The 22,018-nt window shown below is 39.3% G+C and overlaps 1 protein-coding gene across 1 annotated transcript in view; it reads right to left on the bottom strand.

The window, feature by feature from the left end:
- Positions 1-1,211: 1,211 nt before the first annotated feature.
- The window catches only part of BLTP1 (bridge-like lipid transfer protein family member 1), a 179,832-nt gene continuing 159,025 nt past the window's right edge, over positions 1,212-22,018 (bottom strand). The window contains exons 74-87 of the mRNA XM_054717761.1: positions 19,404-19,604; positions 18,661-18,840; positions 16,445-16,582; positions 15,559-15,816; positions 14,327-14,477; positions 13,764-13,921; positions 13,471-13,663; positions 13,043-13,260; positions 10,433-10,684; positions 9,350-9,553; positions 6,564-6,758; positions 5,429-5,563; positions 4,426-4,591; positions 1,212-1,916 (exon numbers count right to left, since the gene is read on the bottom strand). Of these exons, the coding sequence (XP_054573736.1) occupies positions 1,700-1,916; positions 4,426-4,591; positions 5,429-5,563; positions 6,564-6,758; positions 9,350-9,553; positions 10,433-10,684; positions 13,043-13,260; positions 13,471-13,663; positions 13,764-13,921; positions 14,327-14,477; positions 15,559-15,816; positions 16,445-16,582; positions 18,661-18,840; positions 19,404-19,604 (2,666 nt within the window). The 3' untranslated portion in view covers positions 1,212-1,699. The remainder of the gene's footprint in view (positions 1,917-4,425; positions 4,592-5,428; positions 5,564-6,563; positions 6,759-9,349; positions 9,554-10,432; positions 10,685-13,042; positions 13,261-13,470; positions 13,664-13,763; positions 13,922-14,326; positions 14,478-15,558; positions 15,817-16,444; positions 16,583-18,660; positions 18,841-19,403; positions 19,605-22,018) is intronic.

Raw genomic sequence — 22,018 nt, forward strand, 5'->3', positions numbered from 1 at the left:
AATCTATTGTTTATCCAACTTTTAAATAGACTGTACTGATTTGACTGATTTCAAACCTGAGTTGTGATTAAGAGTATTGAACTACTTTTGAATATTATTTTAGACTAGTGGCCCAGTGCACAAATTCATGCACATTGAAAGGAAATTAGAAGGAATATTTTAATATTGCTATTTGCCTTTTCTCTATAATAGAAGTGTCAACCAAATTCATGATTGACAATGACAAATCAAAACACGTGTGTGATTGGCGCCAGCGAGAGCTTTTATGTATCACACATGTGCGAGTCAACCTAGCCTTTTATATATATAAAATAAACTTGATTATACCTGCTTTCTGATTTAGCTAAACTTTTTCCAGCCTAGTGAAGCACCCCAACTTCTCTTTCAAGTAATTGTCAGCAACACAGCAGTAAATATCAACACAGAGATTATTATTGTAGATCACACAGGGAGAACAAATGGTAAAATATTTAACTGTAGCAGTCTTTAACTATATTCTGTGCAGTGAGAAAACCTGAAGTCATTTACAAGGCCCACCATTTCTTCTTTTCAGTTGGGTCAAGTTTCTAAGCTTTCTAAATCTCCCATTTTCCAGCTAATGAAAAGAAAATAGGATTCTACCAATTCTCCTATCTACCTACTCCAAGACTTCTGTGAGGATCAAATGAGATGAGGCACAGGAAAACGCTTCACAGACATTTGGTTAAATGTTTAAAATGTGTCCACCTGGCTATAAAGCAAGTCGTGTTCCTGGGCTGAAGAAACTGCAAGGAAGCTAGTTGCTAGGGAGAGGAAGCCGAGCGTTGCTATGTGACATCATTACCCAGACAGACACTTAGCATATTAGCCTTTTATATATAGAGATTTTGCTATTCTTTCAAATATTTTTATTAAACTAATGTATGTACTACACACCTACCTTCATATGTACAAAAGAATATATAGAAACATGTACATAAAGAATATATTACAATAAAAACAAACAGCTATGTATTGACCACTCGTTTAAGAAATAAAACTACACCTAACATCTCTGAAGTATCTGATATGCCTCTCTCTGGCTGCACCCTTTTTCAGCTAATATTTATACAGATTTCATTTTTATAAGTATTACCTTCTATGAAAACATTTAATAACAAACAAAGGGTAGACATCTATTAATTATAAAAATAAGCTATAAAAGGAAGAAAAGACTCAAAACAACTACAGACTGAAACCAATTATTATGACTTTATTACAATAGTTACAAACAATACTTTAGTGGTATTTAATCATATCACAATACTCAAATTATATACAAATAGGTATGTATACAAGTCTACATTTTAAAAAAGAAAAAGCAATTAATGACCAAAATAATCACATTATGAACAAGATCTTTTTCAAAAAGTATGGCCAATAACAGGAAATTCACAGTTATTCTGAAAATATTTAAGATGCAGGAATCATATTGCACATAACAATTATAAATCCTACTGAGTAGATATATATTTTAATCTAGTTTTTCACAAAATTTACATCATCATGCAATATATTTCACTGTATACAGAATAGTGGAACTAGAACAAAACAGGTTAACTTACAAACCTTCAACATAATGGCCACAAAATTAGAATTATTTTAAAGTCATATTTAAAATAATTTTAATATACAAAAAAGCACTCCAGTGTAATAATTTGTTCACAGATCAAGTTACTTTTTAGTGTTCTTCTTTATCTTTTCCTTTCTTTTCCTTCTCATCCTGTAGTGCAGTACCAAGTTTTTTTATAAGAACTGACAGAACCTTGTCCAGTGGGTCCATGACTCCTCTTTGAAGCCATTTAGGAATAGTAGTCCTGGCATGATGAAAGCCCAATTTTTGAAGAATATAATCAACGCCTACTGGATCAATCTTTCTTCCAGTCCAAGAAATTAATCTAAAATAATTGTAAAAAATAATTAAGAGTACAGTGTCCCAGCACAGACCTGAAGGTAAGTTTAAGCACATCACTAGGCCTCCATAATGTGCTCAAAGTATCTTCAGTAGGTACATTTGAATAATCTACAATTCCTGGATTCACTTATAATAGCATTTAAAAAAGTGTGATTATAAGTATCCTTGATAAGCATATACACAATAATGGAGTTTAGTGAATTTCATTCTTATTATTTTAAGCCCAAAGTTACACAGTCATCTTAAACATTTAAAGGATATTTGGTTCATTATAAAAGATGTTAATTAACTTGGTGGGGGAAATCTTTTCAAATGTATATGTATATCAAGTCACAGTGTCCTACACTTAAAATGTCTTTCTGTTTTGTCAATTACACCTCAATAAAACTGAAAAAAAATAAGAGTTCAAGTATGTGGCATAATGTGGGCGGGGGGGGGGATAAAATAAGAGTATTTGCTGTGTGCTAAACATGTTAGAAGGAGAACCATTTTCTTCCTATTCTTGGTATTTCTTTCCATATAGAGGAACAGCCATCAAGGAAACACTCCTGGCCCCTTATTGATGAGTTATCTGATTGGCAAATTAATGGAGGAACTGTAGTTTAGTACCCTCCTCCCTACTACTCTTAGAAACCATTCATTTTGATCTGTTCCTTTATGCCATAGGTTTTTTCAAAGACAGGTCCTTAAATAATTGAGCCCAAGACAGTTCATAGCTGCCTGTGGCTTGGTGAGTACACAGTGCTGCACAACTTCAGCCCTATCCCATGCAAGCTCTGCAGCACTGAGACCCTACAGGTGAGTCCAAACCTGGACTCTAGTAGAAAGCCACTGGTACCAGACCTCCAAACCACATTCTCTGTCACCAGCATTACCAGTATTAGAACTAGCATTTTTTATTTCCAGCTGCCTCTCTCCCACTATATCAGTTAGGGGAAAAGGGAGGAACTAAACATTGATCTGCTAAAACTCTTAACAGTTTTAAGCATTTTGTGTTAATTAGCTTATCTAAGAATTGTAACCTACAAGGTAGGTAATACTATTTTCTACTTTTTTTTTAACTGAGACAGCAGTTATTAAATCCTTTGGGCAATGTCACTTAGCCAGAAAGCAGGGCTTAGAGCCACCGCTCTTAACCATGCTATCCACTACAACACCATATTTAGTCTCGTGGTAGTTTGCTAAAGTAAGGAATATATTTGTGAAAAATTTAACTATTTTATGCTCATTTTAAATAAAAAGATATAACAGGTCTTTGAGTAACACCATTTTGTTATAACTTGTAGGAAGTTAACTCTTGTTTATATCAAGTAGCCTATGGTAAAAATGGTTTCATTAATGTTGTTTCCCTTAAAGTCATAAGAACCAACTTATCAACATTAGGTGATGACTTACGTAGTCAATTATATTTATTTAGAATCACAAATAAAAAAAACAAATTTCCTACATTAGGACTTTTGCAATATTTTAATATTGTTTGAGTATTGACACTGTTACTATTTCTCACACGTTTGTGTGCTATTAATACTAAAGTGTTTTCTTAGTTTGGTTACCACAAATTTCACTGAATACAAATTACTAACACTTTCTGCTTATACAGAAGTCCACTGTATAATGAAGATTTTGTTAGTTTGGAATTATTTTGGTATAAGTATGTCTGAATAATAAGCTTATCTAAATGAAATCTGTGTCATTCTGCAGAGTGTTGAGTATGATGGACTTTTTTTGATACCATTATTCCATGAATCAAACAGTGATAATTTGATTAACAAAGCAGATGAGAGGAAAGGGAAAAATAATAGGGTTGTGAGTGTTAATCACAAATAAGGACATACAAAGCAAGTACTGCTCTTTATAGCAGCAATTATAAAAATAATTAAAATTAGAAAATACTTTTAAAATTACAATATGAAAACAAGTTGATGTCACTGGGATCATGATTGTAGAACATGACTCAGTAAAGGAATCGGAACCTGATAGCATTACATTTGATATTTCAGGAATGGTTTTATATTGCTTCCTATGCAGACAAAAGGACACTGACGTGGTCCACTCTATTACATTGTCATGACATATGTAAGAATTCTTTGGTCCTTAATGATATATGATTCTACTACATCTTCCCAAACTACGTAACAAGTTTACTGTAGCTACCTACCTCAGTCACCTGAAAATAACATCTTGGTGAGAAGGTAAAAAAAATAATAGCCATTATGGAAGCAGAGTTATTCTCACATTTTAGTGATTAATTAACAGAATGTCACACAGTGGACAGCTAACCAGCACTGAGCTATTCCCAGGGTCTGTGCCTAGAACACTTAATAGCAGAAAGGAACAGCAAAAACAGCAGGCAGACATTGTCGAGGTTACAACTGGCTAACTTCTAAATATATTTTTCAATACAAAATATTTAATAACCTAATACATAATTTATAACCTTTTCTCCTAATAATCCCATAGAATATAAGTAAATATATATACCCACTATTTACCTAAGAGTGGGCTCTAGATGCCACGTGTTGCACATAAAATCTCTCCAGTCCACAGTGGTGTAACTGATGCTGTCTTCTCTGTCTTTGTCAGAGGAGTTGTCATCATGTATAATGACTGGACTTTTCTGTCCTGGTCGAGTAGATAAAATCCGAGGTGGAAAAATGGCTATAATGAAAATAATAGGTTAATATTGCAAATGTATACCTTGTAAGTCTATTTTAACACTATATGAACAGAATTTGCTCCATTTTATTTATGAACTGGCCAAAGCCCCATTTAATTCCATTTCTTAAAAAGTAATATTTTAGCCCTAGCTGGTTTGGCTCAGTGGATAGAACATCAGCCTGTGGACGTAGCGGAGTGATGGTAATTTACATGTTACTCTATTATTAGATAGGATAATTCACAGTAAAACCCACTCAGTTAATGTGTACAACTCAATGGTTTTAGTATGTTAATGGTGATACATATATTTGAACAGTGGTACTAACTTAGAAGCTTTTTATGTAAGCAGCCTTTTCACTCCATATAGTAAACATGCAAATGTTTTATGAAAGATGAAGTCTTTCTAAATTAGTGATCATAAATAATAGGCAACATGCTCCTTTATTATGTAGTTGTTTCTTTAGTCATTTCACTTGACTAGTCGTATTTCTTCAAAGAGGTTTTTTTTTTTACTACTATGTGAGAATCTCCTACAAAGTCTGATAATATCCATACATATATGGAAATACTTTGTGAAGTACAAAATATATTCAGTGTGAGGCATGGTTAGAGTGTTGTGTGTGCCTAGCAGATACTCAATCTGTCACATAGTCTTACTAATAGATTATTTATAGTCCTCTCATTTATTTATTAATATTTGTAATTCATAGAGGAAGGAGACACATTTTACTCATTTATAGTTAGATCATTAAAAATCCATGTAAATGGCAGACAGCTACCTTTCCTGAAGCTTGAAAGAAACAAACATAATCCCCAAAATAAGAATATGATACTCACCTTTTTCTTTCTCTTTAAGATAAGCCGACACTAAATCATGGAGAAACATGATGAGCTCAGCATCCATAGTCACACAAATGTGGTCAGTGAACTCTGTCACCACACTACATTCTACCTTCGGCTTCAGGCTGGCATCTGCAAGGACAAAGTTCTTTTATGGTAAAGATTTAATTAAATAAATCCCTTTCTCTTTCTGTTAAGGGATTTACATGGGTCTGTGTAAATGCATCCACTGAAATGCAACAAGAAAGAAATGAGTAACTTTGTATGTGATTCACAGAATGGTGATAGTTTATATTTTACATGACATTTATTCCTCATAAAAACCCTCTGAACCGGTTATTATCCTCCAATTTACTGAGGAGAAAGAGGTACAAATGGATTAAATTATTTGCCACAAGTTACATGGCTGGCAAGAACATCAATCAATTTGACCCAGGAAATCAATTTGTTATTTTATGTGACACTAGTGACCTAGTATATGGATTCGTGAACATTGAAAGGAAATTAATTAGAAGGTGGCCAACGGGGCGGGACTGGGCAAGATGGGCCGGACATGACCTGGAGCCAACCTCCCGTGGTCCCTTCTCCAGCCAGCCCACACCTGGGATGGTGCCATGGCTTGAAGGGCATCTGTGGAGTGAGCGGGGTCCCTCCAGCAGGTGGGGTCCCTCGGCCTGGCCTGCGGGGATTGGGCCAAAATTGGCTCTCCAACATCCCCCGAGAGATCCCAGAGTACAAGAGAGCACTCTGCAAAGTTGCTGTCATACAGGGTATGGAATGCAAAGACAAGTGTGCAGTAAACCATATTTGGGGCTGACAGTGCCCTAGCAACAACATAACCCACAGCCTAAGGTGGAATCACGCAGCCCCGCGAGGAATCAGAACCCGAGAAGCGCAGCTGCCAAGTCACTGAAGCTCAACAGCTCCTGCGTTGAGCGTCTGTCCCCTGGTGGTCAGTGCGTGTCATAGCTACCGGTCAGATAGATACTTAGCATATTAGCGTTTTATATATGTAGATAATTATATAATCAGATTATATTAATATTACACACAAATAACAAAAACAGTAGTGCAAAGTTCCTTTAGAATTTTCTTAGTAACTTCAGAAGCTAAAGATTGTTCTTCCACATACCCTGTAACGAAGGTTCCTGTGGTTCTTGAACATGAATAGACTTAAAGTCAAGCTGCATCCTTGGTAATGCAAAGATAGTCTCTGTTTCATGATTGTAGCTAGAACCTCCTCTGAATCCACTCAACAAACTGGAATTCTTCACAGTAGTGCTATTCTCGGTGTTATTAGCATCAACATTACGAAGTAGGTTTAGTTCTACATGCATAATAATAAAGACAATAAGAGTCAAATTAAACAAATAGATATAGATAAGCCTATAGCTTTCATGGCACTATGATACAGGAACTTTTATCATTTCAAAACTTGCAAAATAAACTCACATTTGAAAAAATAGAACCATATAAAGTTGTGGTCTTGAGAATAATTATGTATCTATATGTAGATGGCTATAAACATATTTACATAAGTAAATATAGAGCTGTATTTATAAATAGTAATTTATATTTATACTAGAGGCTTGGTGCACAAAATTCGTGCACGGGGGGCGGGGGTGTCCCTCAGCACAGCCTGCACCCTCTCCAATCTGGGACCCCTCGAGGAATGTCTGATTGGGCAGTCGGACATCCCTCTCACAATCCCGGACTGCTGGCTCCCAACTGCTCGCCTGCCTGCCTTCCTGATTGCCCCTAACTGCTTCTGTCTGCCAGCCTGATCACCCCTTAACCACTCCCCTGCCAGCCTGATTGATGCCTAACTGCTCCCCTGCCAGCCTGTTTGCCCTTAACTGCCCTCCCCTGCAGGCCCGGTCACCCCTAACTGCCCTCCCCTGCAGGCTTGATTGCCCCCAACTGCCCTCCCTTACAGGCTTGGTCCCTCCCAACTGCCCTCCCCTGCTGGCCATCTTGTGGTGGCCATCTTGTGTCCACATGGGGGCAGCCATCTTGTGTGTTGGAGTGATGGTCAATTTGCATATTATTCTTTTATTAGATAGGATTAGATAGGATAGAGGCCTGGTACATGGGTGGGGGCCAGCTGGTTTGCCCTGAAGGGTGTCCCGGATCAGGGTGGGGGTTCCCTTGGGGCATAGGGTGGCCTGGGTGAGGAACCTATGGTGGTTTGCAGGTCGGCCACACCCCCCGGCGACCCAAGCAGAGGCCCTGGGATCTGGGATTTATTTATCTTCTATAATTGAAACTTTGTAGCCTTGAGTGGAAGCCTAGGGCAGGCAGAAAGCTTGGCTTCCTCCATCTCTGGGGGCAACTCAAGCCTCCTGCTCTCTCCAGCTCTGTGGCTGCCATCATTTTTGTTGGGATTTATTTATCTTATATCATTGAAACTTTGTAGCATTGAGTGCAGGCCTGGGCCGGCAAGGGCAGGCAGAAAGCTTGGCTTCCACCATCGCTGGGGAAACCCAAGCCTCGCTCCTGCTCTCAGTGGCTGCAGCCATCTTAGTTGGGTTTATTTGCATATTTGCTCCTGATTGGCTTGTGGGCGTGGTTTGTAGTGTAGTGGAGGTACAGTCAATTTGCATATTACTCTTCTATTAGATAGGATATACTTATATACACACATATATAAGTAGTGATATAGATTACTGTTCTCAAGACTGAAGCTTTATAACATAGTTTTGGATAAATCCAATCCATTTTGCTTTTCTATTTCTTGAACTTTAAAATGAATATTATTCTCAACTAGAGGCCCAGTACACGAAATTTGTGCACTGGTAGGCTTCCTAGTGGCTCCCGCTGCCAGCCAGTGCCTCCCCACCTTCCCCCAGCCAGCCCTGACCACTGGTTGAACTCCGGGTCGGAGGACAATTTGCATACTATGCTTTTATTATATAGGATTACATTCATGTCTGAATTTAAGAGTTTCATTAATCTCCATACAATGAATACTTCACTCTTACAGAATTTGTGATTAAATGTGATCCTGATCTAGAAATCAGGTAGAAGTACTGATATTCCCCAATATATGTGCTATGATGATTATATTATGGCTGTCTTATACAATTAGCACTTTTCTAGGTACACAGGTAGCAGTTCAGTATGCTGACAGCCCCTCCATACTATCCCAGCCAAAAAGGACCCCTTTCCCAAAACATGTACTTGGAAGGTAGAACAGTTAATACATGCACACTCTTCTAATTTGCTTCCTTATACAACCCTTTGTTCCCAGAACAGTCTTTAATCCCTGGGGTTGCCTATTCCACAGTAACTATTTTCCATGGACCCATGTCATCATCCTTTCCATTTTGAAAAGTCATTTTTAAATAAAAATTCAAGTTTTATCATTTCTCAATCTAGTCAGCTTTCTAATATAAATGAAATGATCAGTAAAAGCAGTATTATAAACTTGAACATAAAACAACCACAAAATAAAAATTTTTATGACCACATTATTAAGATTGGTGAATCAAATCAAATGAAAAACTCATCAAAACCACTCTTTAAACTTAGGACTTCATAGGAATGATATTATTTAGTTTCATTTTATTTCATCCATCGAGAAACTTAAGTTTGTGGCATCCTAGTACTTAGTTGTGTAATAACTTTTCCAAATCTCTAATGCTTAACATTAGTATGAAAATAATTTTCCAATAATCTTAAACTTAATTTCAGTTATTTAAGCCAATTTTACTTTGACTGTTTTCAGTTACATCTAAAATAATTTAAGTCTATATTGCATTACCAGGGTGATGAAACCCTGCACTAATATTGTTACTTTTTGAAACTTGTTTAATTGAAGAAATGAAAAGTTTCCCCCACTTAAATTCTATATAGTCAACAGAATCCAAATTAAGAAAAAAACAAAATAAATATCTCCAAAAAAATCAAACTTTTAACCTTCATTTCTTGTGGCTGTAACATAATGGAACCATTCTTTCACACTCGCTACTCCATGGGGTGGGTTTTCATGGCGACGCCTTGTTATCTTGGTTATTGTTGCCATAGGACTTTCCAAAGCGCCACATGGTTTGGTAACCATGGTATTATGGCCCAGATGAAAATCCAAGGTTTGTACAACATATGTAGAATGATCACTAGAGCCTAGAGGAAAAAAGGTTTCTTAATATAACAAATTATATTTAGATGCAAGGTAAGAGTTGTGCTTAGAGCAACAGATAAAAAATGAGTAAATAAGTGAGAAAAAAATCACAAATACTTTTTCTTTCTTTTAGCTATTACTGGATTTATCCCCAGTAACATGAAAAGCATCAACCCACTCATATGTGGGACATAATGATCAACATAAACTGATTAACAAAAATAGATCTAGAGACAAGGGGCAGGGGAGAGGGGTGTTAGAGATCAACCAAAGGACTTGTATGCATGCATATTAGCATAACTAATGGACATGGACACTGGGGCAGTGGGGGCTTGCTCTCTGGGGTGGGAGTGGAGGGGGAGTGTCAATCTGGGGAAAAGGAGAGCTATGTAATATTTTAAACAATAAAAAAGAAAAAAGCATCAACCATTTTTTGAAACCACTGAATAAGAAACCAAAGCTGAAAGGAACTGGGTCTACCACTGTAAATAGAGGTAAAAGCAGAGCCTTGCCTATTATAGTCTTGAAGGCAAACCATTTCCCTATACTGCCACTGTATCTCCTCTTTTCATGTTTATGTAAGAAATTTTTACAATAACTACTATTATGATTAAAGCCAGTAACAGAAACTTTAATTGCTTAAGCAAGAAAAAGAGTAGATAGCAAGTTCAGAAATAAGACTTTTACATCCCAGACTTTATAGAAACTGACTCATTGGCAGTGAACTCCTTGACATGTCAGGTACATGATAACAAATAGAATGGACTTCAAAAATGTTATAAGAGAAAACAGATAAAAGATATGTGAAAGAAAAGTTACTCTGCTATGTATTATCACATCAGAAGATGAAAAGAGTAAAAGCTTGAAATGTGTCAGTTTACCATCCTCCCAGATCTTCTGAGCTTCAGTCCAAAAAGCAATGTTTGGTTCTTCTAGGTGAAAAAGGGCCCAGGATTTCGAACGGAAATTTGGACCATGGAAACAAGCTAGTGTCATGTGATTTCCATGTAAGCTCATCGATCCTCCAAACTGCATTCCATCTTCTGGTAATGGGATCTGGAATAAGGATATGTGGCATCCCGATACCACCTTCAGTACTCCAGGCCAATGTCGATGGTGGGCGGCATCCAGCACTGCAAGAAAACCAAACAGGCTTATCCTGAGTGCCTGCCACGGGCACATCTTCAATGGCAATGGCAGAGAGCTGGGGGGCAGCCGGACTCCTTTCTGCAGCTGCAGTGACTCAGATAAGAGATGAAAACAACAACCCAACCCTGGTTAACATTAAGCAGAAGCTAGTAAGCATATAGTCTCGGGAAAGATGCTGAATAAGGATGGATGCAACTAAGGAAAGCAGTAAACTTACTAATAATAATTGCAACTAATACTGCTGCAATGATTTACAAATGCTTCCATGACATACAATTCTCACAGTAACTCTGTAAACTAAGTATTTCATCTGGACTCTGTTCAAGTGAAGCAGAGGAGGGGTTAAGTAAACCAGCAACTAGAAGACCTAGAAATCAAACAGATCTCCTGATTTTTAGTACATTTTCTTTTTTTACTCTTTTGTACCCTTGCTACTCAAAAGTGAGGTATGAGGACCATCAGGATCACCCAGAGCTTGTTCAAAATTCAGGCTCTTATGTCCACCCCACACCTATGTATCAGAATCTGCATCTGAATAAGACCTCCAGGTACTTCAAGTGTTTGAGTAACACACCTTAATATTTCCCATTTATTCTAGTGATGTCCTTTTTTGCTGTTTTCCACAGCTCCAATTCCAGATCCAACCAGGGGTCACGCATTGTATTTATGGTAGTTTGCATGTCTCTTTAGTTTCCTTTAATCTAAAACAATTCTATGAGCCTATTTGTTTTCCATGACAAGGACTTTTTCAAGAATCCAGGCAAGGCATTTTAGGAAAACCCCATATGTATATGCCTGATACCAATTCTAGTTTAAAGGAAATACAAGGACTAGAGGAAGGAGATAAATGGAACTACAAGGAAGCAACTGAAAACTAGAAGGCAGGACATTGTGTAGGATAACTGGCCAAGCCTCTCAAAGTCAGGTCATTAAAAAAGGACTATACTGAATTAAAAGAGAGTAAAGGAACATAACCATTTCTGAACTGTGATCTTGAATGTGATATACTGGTTTGGACAAGTTTTAGGATAATTTTAGGTCCGTTGTGGAATGTGGTCACAGGCTAGAGGAGCTAAATTAGCAAAATGGAAAGTGGGAGCTTGTTGAATGGAAAAGGTTATAAAACATTATGAACAATATTTTGGTAATAAGAACATATACATATATAGGTGCATAAAAAATATCTGAAGGTGCATGCTCTCAAGTGTTCACAGGAAAGATTTTTTGATGGAATGGGATGCTTTTAGTTTTTGCTTGTATTTTCTAGTTTTTTCATTGTACAAGTATTTGCTTCTGTGATAATAAAAAGTTATTAAAAATTACCCTAACTCTTAACAACTTTTTGCCACTTTACTCCTATCACCTAGTTAAAGCCACCATCACCTGTAGCCTGGATTCCCACAGTGCCTCCTTACTGTGGTAATGTCAGTATGTGTATAATGATAGTAATTACTACACTTGCTCTCTTCACTTCCATCCTTAACCGCCTGCAGTCTATTCTCCACACAGCAGCCAGAGTGATGCTTTACAAAGGAATATTTTAAGGTAAAGTAAAATAATATCAAATCTGTTCGAGACTCTCCAATAGCTACTCATCATATTAAAACTCTTACCTGTGACCACCTTTGTGACCCTCAAAACAAGCACCCTCCTGCTGTGGGAGCTCTGCACTCTCCATAGCCCCCTGTGCCTGGAATGCTCTTTCCCAGCCCTCAGCCAAGATCTTTCACTTGAGAAAAGGCTTCTAGGAGCCCCATTCTAAAATAGCCATCCTCACACACTCATTCTCTGTTTCCTTCCCCTGCTTCATTCCTCTTCTCAGCACCTCTCTCTACCTGAAACTATCTTGCATTTTAGTTAATAACTTAAATATGGAATGTCTCTCCCATTAGAATGTAAACTTCATGAGGCTAGGAACTTTGTTTCCTAGATCTATGTGCCATGTGCATTAGCACATGAACATGTTTAATAAATATTTGATTGCCCTACTGAGTGAAAATAATAATCTGCCTAGTGGGACACAACTAATAAATTCAAACTCAGACATTCTGATTCCATAGCTCGTGCTCTTAAGCAGAACATGGTATTGTCATAATTTGTATTCAGGAATGTGGTGTATGGATGATTTAGATGAGCTGTGGCAAGGGGAGAATATAAGAAATGGTGACTTCTCAAATGATGGCTTCAATGCCCATGTGGGTGGGAATCGTTGCTGAGTGAACTAGAGAAGAGCATATGGATCACTGTAAGCATGGCATATAGATACTATGTGACTTTAAATTAAAATTGCAACACATTCAATGAAAGATCAGTACACACAAGGCCTTAGTTCTAATTCTTACACTGCTCTTGTGAACTTTTCTCTAGGATATTCGTCACTGTCTTAGGTGGAAGATAAGGAACTGGTCCCCAGGTAGACAGAGCTCGTTTGCTGGTATCAAACTGTTGCGTGAAAAATTCCTGGAGTTTCATTCCTATTTTTATCAGGTCTGGTGTGGTTGATCTTGATATCATTACTTGGAAAATATCCCACTTCAAATCTCCATGGACAAAAATTTCACTAGAATATAAAACAGAGTCTTTATCATATAGCTTATATAAGATGGTTTAAAAGTACATGGTTTAAAAGTACAAGAAAAAGTCCCTTCCCCCACCAAGCTTTTTCATTCACATTGACTGCATAATATAAAAGCTTGTGCTTTCTCACTGGATGACAGAAAATATGTTCAGAGCAGTCATGCAAAGTTTGAAAGGTCCTATTTCCTAATACCTTTTATCACTTATGCTTGAATCCAAGGCACTGCACAGATTCACCTTCCACTCGTCCTGCAGCTTGAGGTCAGCATTGCTGAAGATGCCCATGAGGATGCTGGAGCCCATGTAGTCCACGCGGGCCTCAGTGGAGCCCATCGTGATCTGAATTTTGTGACTGGGCTGCTGATTCGGATGTTCAGAAATATGAGCTGAAATAATTTTTCACAGAAATGCCGAATGGGAAAAACTCATCAAAAGATTTTAAAACTTTTTCTCAATATATTTTTTCAGTTGTAAAATTCAACATACCAACCATCTCCAGTGCATTGACATCGATGGTCCCTCCAACAACTCCTCCCTTAGAGTCTAACTGGGATCTTCCCAGCCCGACGGACATGCTGATCTCTCGGTCACGGTTACTTCCTACTGACAGGCGGCCCTGGCTTTTCAAACCACTCGTTGTCCAACTAAAATAAGAAAAAGGTTATTAAGTAGACATCTGGCTTCCAGTGTCATAAACTAAAACAAGAGTTAGATTTCAAAAAAGTTTTTTTTTAAGTTTATTATAAAAACCAGTAAATGTTTAAATATTAACATTTATGATAAGGCTTTTTGCTTAGCTAGAAAATTATGCTGTTTTACTTATAATTTTCTCTCTTTTTAGAACATATATTTCATATTGTTTTATAGTATAGTATCTTTAGAATTAGATTAAGCCATTTCAGTATAAAGCAATTTAGTATCTTTTATCTACTGTTTTCACCGTCTCAAACATTTCAGCATTAGAAAAAGGTTTTGAATTACTTTAATACACTATAAGAAAAATTATAAGTAACGATTAAGTATATTTTCTTTGTATCTGAAGAGCTTACGTTGTATTTCCCATTACATTACTCATATTCATTTGGACGTTTAATTGCTTCAAGTTGATAGCAAACACGACAAGTGTTTCCCATGGAGTCCCTTGCTGACTTGCTGCTTTGTTTGATTTGTTAAAGGGAGTTGATGTTTTTGAAAGTGAATCTAAAAACAGAAAAATCATATGCACATTTGTTCACACAGATGCTCAGTGATTACAAAGCAAAAACCACTCTTATCACTATAATCCAAAAGCTGAAATGATATTCTTGTATTATAACCAAATGTTAAATAGCTATCACACTGCCTCTAAAAGAGTTACCATTTACTGACTTTAGCAGGTGCTGGCAGTTGCACTTTCTGAAAGCTTAGAGAGTTCTCTATGAACTCCTTGTTACAGGAGGAAATTCCAATATGTACGGGATACCACAGCACAGATCTTTCATCACCCTGGGTTCTCAGCAGAGGAGGAAATCCCAAGTTTCTAGGGGCTAACAGAGGACCTGAAGGCAGGGACCGTTCTGAGATGCAGAGGCTGCTGCATGCCTGTCTTCTTTGTCTTACGGACTCATGTACGTCTTGAGTCCTGCATTTGCTCATTATACTCTAATCTTACCTTGTGTACCTTGTGACATGTACTAAATCACTCATATGTTCAGACAAAAGTAGAATGCTGAGCAAATAAGAGTTCAAAAAACATGGGTGAATAAAAGAATGAATGAATACAAAGATTAACTTTTTTAATATCAAACATCTTTTAAAACATTGTAGGTTTGGTTTACTTTTAAAAATAACTGTACCATTGAGAACTACAGATTGGTAGTTATGAATAGTCATGGGGTTATAATGTACAGCATAAGGAATATAGTCAAGAACACTTTGTAAAGTAATGCGATTGTCTCTAACCACTATGTTGTACACCTGAAACCAATACAAAATAATGAGTATAAACTGTAATTGAAAACAATTAAAAAAAATAACTGTACCATCTAGAGCTTACTAACAATGTGCTCTCTCCTCTCTCCCTACCCCTTTTTAAAGCTCTGAGCCACTCAGCTATCTCTTCTGCTGACAGATACTTTGAAGTTTGTGTTTTGTTTGGTTTAGATCCCCTCCCCTCCATCTTCCATAAAAACCTGCAAGAGTCTATTTCCCTGCAGGTGAGACAGAAATCTGGGAGTAACTAATTAAGATTTTTATCCCGGAGTCATTGGAGGGCCACTGATAACAAAGAGAGCAGTGTTACCTCTTCGGGGAACTGAAGAATCTGATACACTCCTGGATCTTATGGAAGCCGGGGACTTCAGACTCTGGGCCACTGTCCCTGGTGACATGGTGCTGTTTGTCACGTGCTCAGTGAACACATTGGGTGACTGAGGCATGTGGGTGAAGGAGGCCGACTGACTAGGCTGCTCCCAGGTCCTGCAGTAAGCTTTTCTTGATGATTCCGGGGAAAGATGTTGGCTCACCCCTTCAATGGAATCAGGTGTCCCTGGGCCAGATGCTAACAGAAAAGTGGAAACAAAAACAATTAACAGGGTAAAATTGGCATGCTATAAAAGAATAAATTTTAACACTCTACCACTTCTAAGCACACTGCATACTTTTAGTTTTCTATTTGACAAGTGTGCAGACGTTTACAGTTTGCAAAGCACATACCAGCTTGTTAGTTTATTTCTCACAGAAACACTATGAGAATGGCTGGAGAAGTATTATGCTCCCACTTTACAGATGAGGGAATAGACTGAGACCAGGTTTTGTATTGTATCTTGCTAACTCTACCTTTCACTTACACAATATCTAAGTCCAGGAGAAAAACACAGGCAATATGGTAGCATGTCCCCAACACTTTCTATTTTCCATGCTTATCTAATCATGATTTTAATGGTTACATGTATTTCTGCCTTTCCAGCAGAATGTAGTTTCTGAGAGGGCAAGTTCTCTGTGACCTACTCATGCATTCCCGTGCTTAGCAAACGAGGGGATCAGCAGATACTTGAATGAGGGAATGAACTGCATGCCACTACTTACCAAGTAAGACAAAGTTTGTGTTGTCAATCATGGATCTTACTACTATTGCAACCAAAACTAAAAGCAAAATAAGTGTAACTCTAATTACATAATGAGCTTACTTGGCAAATTTATAGTTTGGTCTCCAAGGAAGAGACGTCTTGCAATACTTCTCCTGTACCAGGCTCTTGGAAATGCCAGAATTTCACTGAGTCGGCGCATATCATATTTAAAGGAAGCAGAACCTATGTCACAAACAGCTGATACAGAAATAAAGAAAATGTGTTAGTACAGATTTCCAAAACCTTCAATATTTTCCACATGGTATAATATGGTATTACACAACTAAATTACAATAACTACAATTCATGAAATATCTAACTAAGTTGCACAGCATGATTAGTAAGGGATAATATGTTCCTTCCATAAATGAGAAAAGTAGTGGATTCTAACACTTTAGTTCCATTCCTTTGTTGAGGTAAAGGCAAATTGGAATTACACTTTATTATTAAATTCTCAGAGAGATTCTAAAGGTCAGTCTTACGGACAGCTTTCAACTTGAACACGGCTTTTCTAAAATGTGGCAAATGAATCATGGGATAAACTGGGATACATACTTCCTCAAAAGTGGCTGCAAACCAAGTGGTGGTGTGGGGGAACTGCTGCTTTCCTCTAGACCAGCGGTCACCAACCTGTGGTCTGCGGACCACTGGTGGTCCATGAGGAAACCTTTGGAGCAACGGTCGCCAACTGGTGGCCCACGAGGTCTGAAAGGTTGATGACCACTGCCAGAGCAGGGCTGGTCAGAGTGAAGGCCCTGTGCTGGCCGCACAGTTCCTGCTCTGTCCTCCTTATCCTCCTCTAGGGCCTCAGAAGGGTCTTCACACCTGGGTCTCCCAGACCTGCCTTCAGTTTCCCTCTGAGCTCACAGCCACGCCTATCAGCAGCTGCCTACCCCATCCTTCCATTAACGCCCTGGAGGTACTTCCTTCTTTATTTTCTACCACTCTGTCCCTTCTGTCACATAGGCTGAAAGTATGAGGCATCCTGTCTCTGCTGCTCTGCACACACTCTGTCCCCAAGTTTGTAGATTCTCTCCTCTTTCTTTAGACACCATTCCCTCTTCTTCCTTGTCACAATCCAGCCTTCAGCCCCTGCTGCTGTGTCTAATTAAACAGCCTCCCTACATATCTTCCCTCCCATTTTTCATGCTGCCATGAATTATTTCTAAAATACCCACCACACACACACACACAAGCACTCAGAGATGTTTATTTTATAATCCATATAAAATTTTGTCTTTTTTTTTTTATGGTCAGAACACTTAAAAAGAGATCTATCCTCAATTTTTCCATAGATTTTTAGAGAGAGTGGAAGTGATGGGAAAAGAAAAAGAGAATGAAACATCGATGTAATAGAGACACATCGACTGGCTGCCTCCTGCACTTCCCGACCTGAGCTGGGATCAAGCCTTCAACTGAAGTATGTGCCCTTGACCAGAATTGAACCTGCAACCCTTCAGTCTGGGGGGCTGACTCTCTAACCACTGAGCCAAACTCAATAGATTTTTAAGTGGACAATACAGTCTGTTATCTTTGGGAACAAAGTTATCATCCCATTTTTTAAAAACTTCTAATGGCTTCACTGCCCAGAGAATCGATGCTACCGGCATATGAGTCATGTGCATGTGTACTGCTAGCTTCATAACTAGCTTTGTAACTATGGGCAGATCACTTTTTTAAAAAAGTTTTTATTGATTTTTTTCTTTAAAGAGAGAGGAAGGGAGAGGGAGAGAGAAACATCCATCGGCTGCCTCCTGCACACCCCTACTGGGGATCAAGCCAGCAACCAGCGCATGTGCCCTGACTGGAAATCACAACAGAGATCTCTTGGTGCATGGAACAATGCTCAACCAACTGAGCCATACAGGCCAGGACCAAATCACTTTTGAATATTTAAAACTAAATGCATGTGGAACATTTTTAACTCATTCCTCTTCAGTGCTTTAAGAATTTACAATTAGAAAATCAAATGAAACACTACAAATTTTACCAATTTATGGTAGAGAAGTAAAGAGAAGAGCACTTTTAGGTGACTCAATGAGGCACATTTGAGCCCTTGGGTGATATTTCTGTATATTTATCTAGAAATGAAATAACATTTCTAACACTGATTATTTGGACTGAAAGTGTACACTAGGCTGGACTGTCATTCCTCTCCTTTACCATTAAAAGCCTCATATTATTAAATAAATGTAATATTTAAATACTTAAAAAGGAGCCACTTATTTAATTCTGGAAAACAAACATTTAAATTTAAAAACTATAAAATTGAATACCAGATATATTTATTAGTGTGGTGTCCATTTTGCTTGCAGACTTGTTTACAGACTGAATTTCAAAAAACGAGGCACCTCCTGAACGCCTTATCCGAGACAAACTCACTTTTACAAACTCAAGGTTTATACTCAGTGAGTCTTTTCGACCAGTGACTGAAGTGGGGTCTTCATCCACATTCCCTTTAAAAAAAACCCACACACACCTACATGAGTACAAATACACACACATACATGTGTACATATACATATTCACACAACTAATTCCATGAAATTATCCAAAACACTGGAATTAAACATGTCAATTAAAATCATTTAAAGTGAAGTAAAAATTTAAGCAGAATGATCTAATGAGCATTTTTAGTGGTAAAATGCCAGTGAAATGTAAGTTCTCTAATAGTAATAAAAATAAGTCTCATTTTAAATTAACAAACACGATGTACACTTTAAAAAATTTACTATTTGTAGAATAGAATTTCTTATCCAAATAAACCTATATCCAAAGATATTATTGTGCTGGGTATATCTTATAAAATATTCTGATTTTTACAATTCTTGTATAATTCACTTACCTGAATTACTGCATATTTCTACTTATTTATAGAGACAAGATATTATCAAAAGGAAAAATTAATAAGTTTATGATCTTGTTTTATATCCATTATTAAAGGTATCACGATTTAGGAAAAGATCCAAGTTTAAAAAGTGCACTAGAGTTGAGAAACATGCAAACATGCTAAGTGTACCTAAGCCTCCTGACCCAGACGTGAGGCCAGAAACAGCAGTCTTCTGTTTTCCAGCTCCGTAAGGGTGAAACACGTAGAGGGAGAAGTCAGACATGCAGGCAGTGAAGCTCAGCCCGGAGGAACTGCTGCTAGAAGTGGTCAGATCTGACTGACTGCTGCTGTGCCGACTTCTGCCAAGAGGACTGCCCAGTCCTGATGAACCTGCCATCAACACAGACATCCAAAATCTTTATCAGCCACAGAAAATTTAAAAATCCTGCCACTAATAGTCTCAAGAGCCAACCAAACTTGACTTGAAAATAAATACTCAAACATGCAATCATAAATAGATTTAATCCTTGAAAACAAAATGAGGTCTTAGATATACTTTGCAATTAATTTACTTGGTAAACCAGGTTGAATACTCTGAAACACTCCTTTATAGTATGACTGGCCAACTCCACAGCCTCCTGTTTCTGCTCTCCTTTGTGCCACTGAAACAGGCCAAGGAAGATGCACAAAATAGCAAGGGTTTAAGCAAAGGGGGGAACTGGACACACTGTTCACAAGTCCAATCATTCCAGTAGGAAAGAGTGCAAACAGAGCAAATGCAGAAAGTTACACCTTTTCCAACTAGCATGGATGGACCTAGAGGGTATTATGTACAGTGAATTAAGTCATTCAGAGAAAGACAAATACCACATGATCTCACAGGTGGAATCTAAAGAAGAGAATAAACCAAAAAATAAACCAGAAACAGACACATAGGATACAGAGATCAGACTGACAACTGTCAGAAGGGAGGGTGATTGGGGCTGGGTGAGAAAGGTGAAGGGATTCAGAAGTACAAACTGGTAGTTACAGAATAGTCACAGGGATATAAAGTATAGCATAGGGAAAACAGTCGATAATATTGTAATAGCTCAGTATGGTGCCAGGTGTGTACTTGAAATATCGGGTGAACACTTTGTAACATATGTAACTGTATGATCACTATGCTGTATACCTGAAATACAAAATAATATTGAATATAAACTGTAATTTAAAAAAAGAACCATTACACATATGCAAAAAAAAAAATGCAAAAAGTAAAGCTCTCTCAGAGAACTAAGTGTCAGTGGCAAAACTTACCATGTGTGGACAGGCTGATCACTATGCTTTAAATATAAACAATGGGAGGCCATCTGAATATGAAATTAAATAGTATTTGGCTCCTAAATAGCATGTTATTAAACAACTAGAGGCACAGATTCGTGCACCGGTGGGGTCCCTCAGCCTGGCCTGCGCCCTCTCGCAATCCAGGACCCCTTGGGGGATGTTGGACTGCTGGTTTTGACCAGATCCCCACAGCCTGCAGGGATGGACTGATACTGGCAGTCCAACATCCCCCGAGGGATGCAGTAGTTCCCAAAGTGGCAGGTGGCCGGGGAGGACACCAAATCCGGGCCAGGCGCCACACCACTCCCACTCATCCCAGTCCTGCTGCGCCTGCCGCCACTGCTCGTTAGTGCTGCCATGGAGGTGGGAGAGGCTAGCACTGCCATAGCTGCACTTGGCAGCCGTGAGCCTGGCACCCATGGGTCAGCTGAGTGGTGCTCCCCCTGTGGGAGCACACTGACCACCAGGGAGCAGCTCCTGCATTGAGCATCTGCCCCCTGGTGGTCAGTGCACGTCATAGCAACCAGTCAACCTGTTGTTCAGTCATTTGGTCGCTGAGGCTTTTATATATATACTAGAGGCCCAGTGCACGAAATTCATGCACGGGGGTGCGGGGCGGGGAGTTTGTCCCTCAGCTCTGTCTTGGCCTGCAAAGATGCCAGCATCCCTCACCCCGGCCTCTAGCCAGAGGTTCCTCCCCTCCTCTGGGAAGATGCTTGTCCTGGGGCCTCCTCAAGGCCCTGGCCCACGACCCCCTGCAGTTCGGGAACTCGGGGGCTTGGGCTTTCAGGTCTGGCTTCCTCACCTGGCATGGTGAGCATCAGTTGCCATGGGAGCCTTGCCTTAGGAGTCACCCCCTTGGACCATACTACTTGCAAGTGTGTGTGGGGGGTGGCCTCGGTGGCAGTGATTTGATGTCTGTAGCATGCCCGCTGACATCCACCACCGCGGCGCAACACTGGTCCCGTCTGGACTGCTGGCAGGGGGCTTCCAGTCTGCGACTGGGGGCTGCAGGTGGAGGACCCCAGCACCCATAGGGCTGTCAGCATCAGGAACTGGAAAGATCCATTTTTCTGGTTCCTCCCCTGCCGTGTGGATGCTGAGCTCCGGGCCCCACAGGCCCGTTCACTCCTGCTGCACGGCCGGCCGGGGTGGGGACGTGGGCTCGCTGCCCCAGAGGCCCCTTCTGTGCCGCAGCACAGCCATGCTGCTGGCGACGCGAGCTCAGCATCCCACCGGCCCCATTCGGTCCCCGCTCAGCGGCGCGGCAGCCGATCGCATCAGCAGGTCCCCGCCCCCCGTGCCTCACGCCAGCCCCATTCGGTCCCCGCTCCTCCAGCCGGCCAAATCGGCCACCCCGGCCACCCCAAGTCCTGCCCCCCGCGCCTCCCGCTGGCCCAATTGTGGGCGTAGCAGAGTGATGGTTAATTTGCATATTACCCTTTTATTATGTAGGATAGATGAATGTGTTACCAAAG

Source organism: Eptesicus fuscus, chromosome 6 (assembly GCF_027574615.1).
Source record: "Eptesicus fuscus isolate TK198812 chromosome 6, DD_ASM_mEF_20220401, whole genome shotgun sequence".
NCBI lineage: Eukaryota > Metazoa > Chordata > Mammalia > Chiroptera > Vespertilionidae > Eptesicus > Eptesicus fuscus.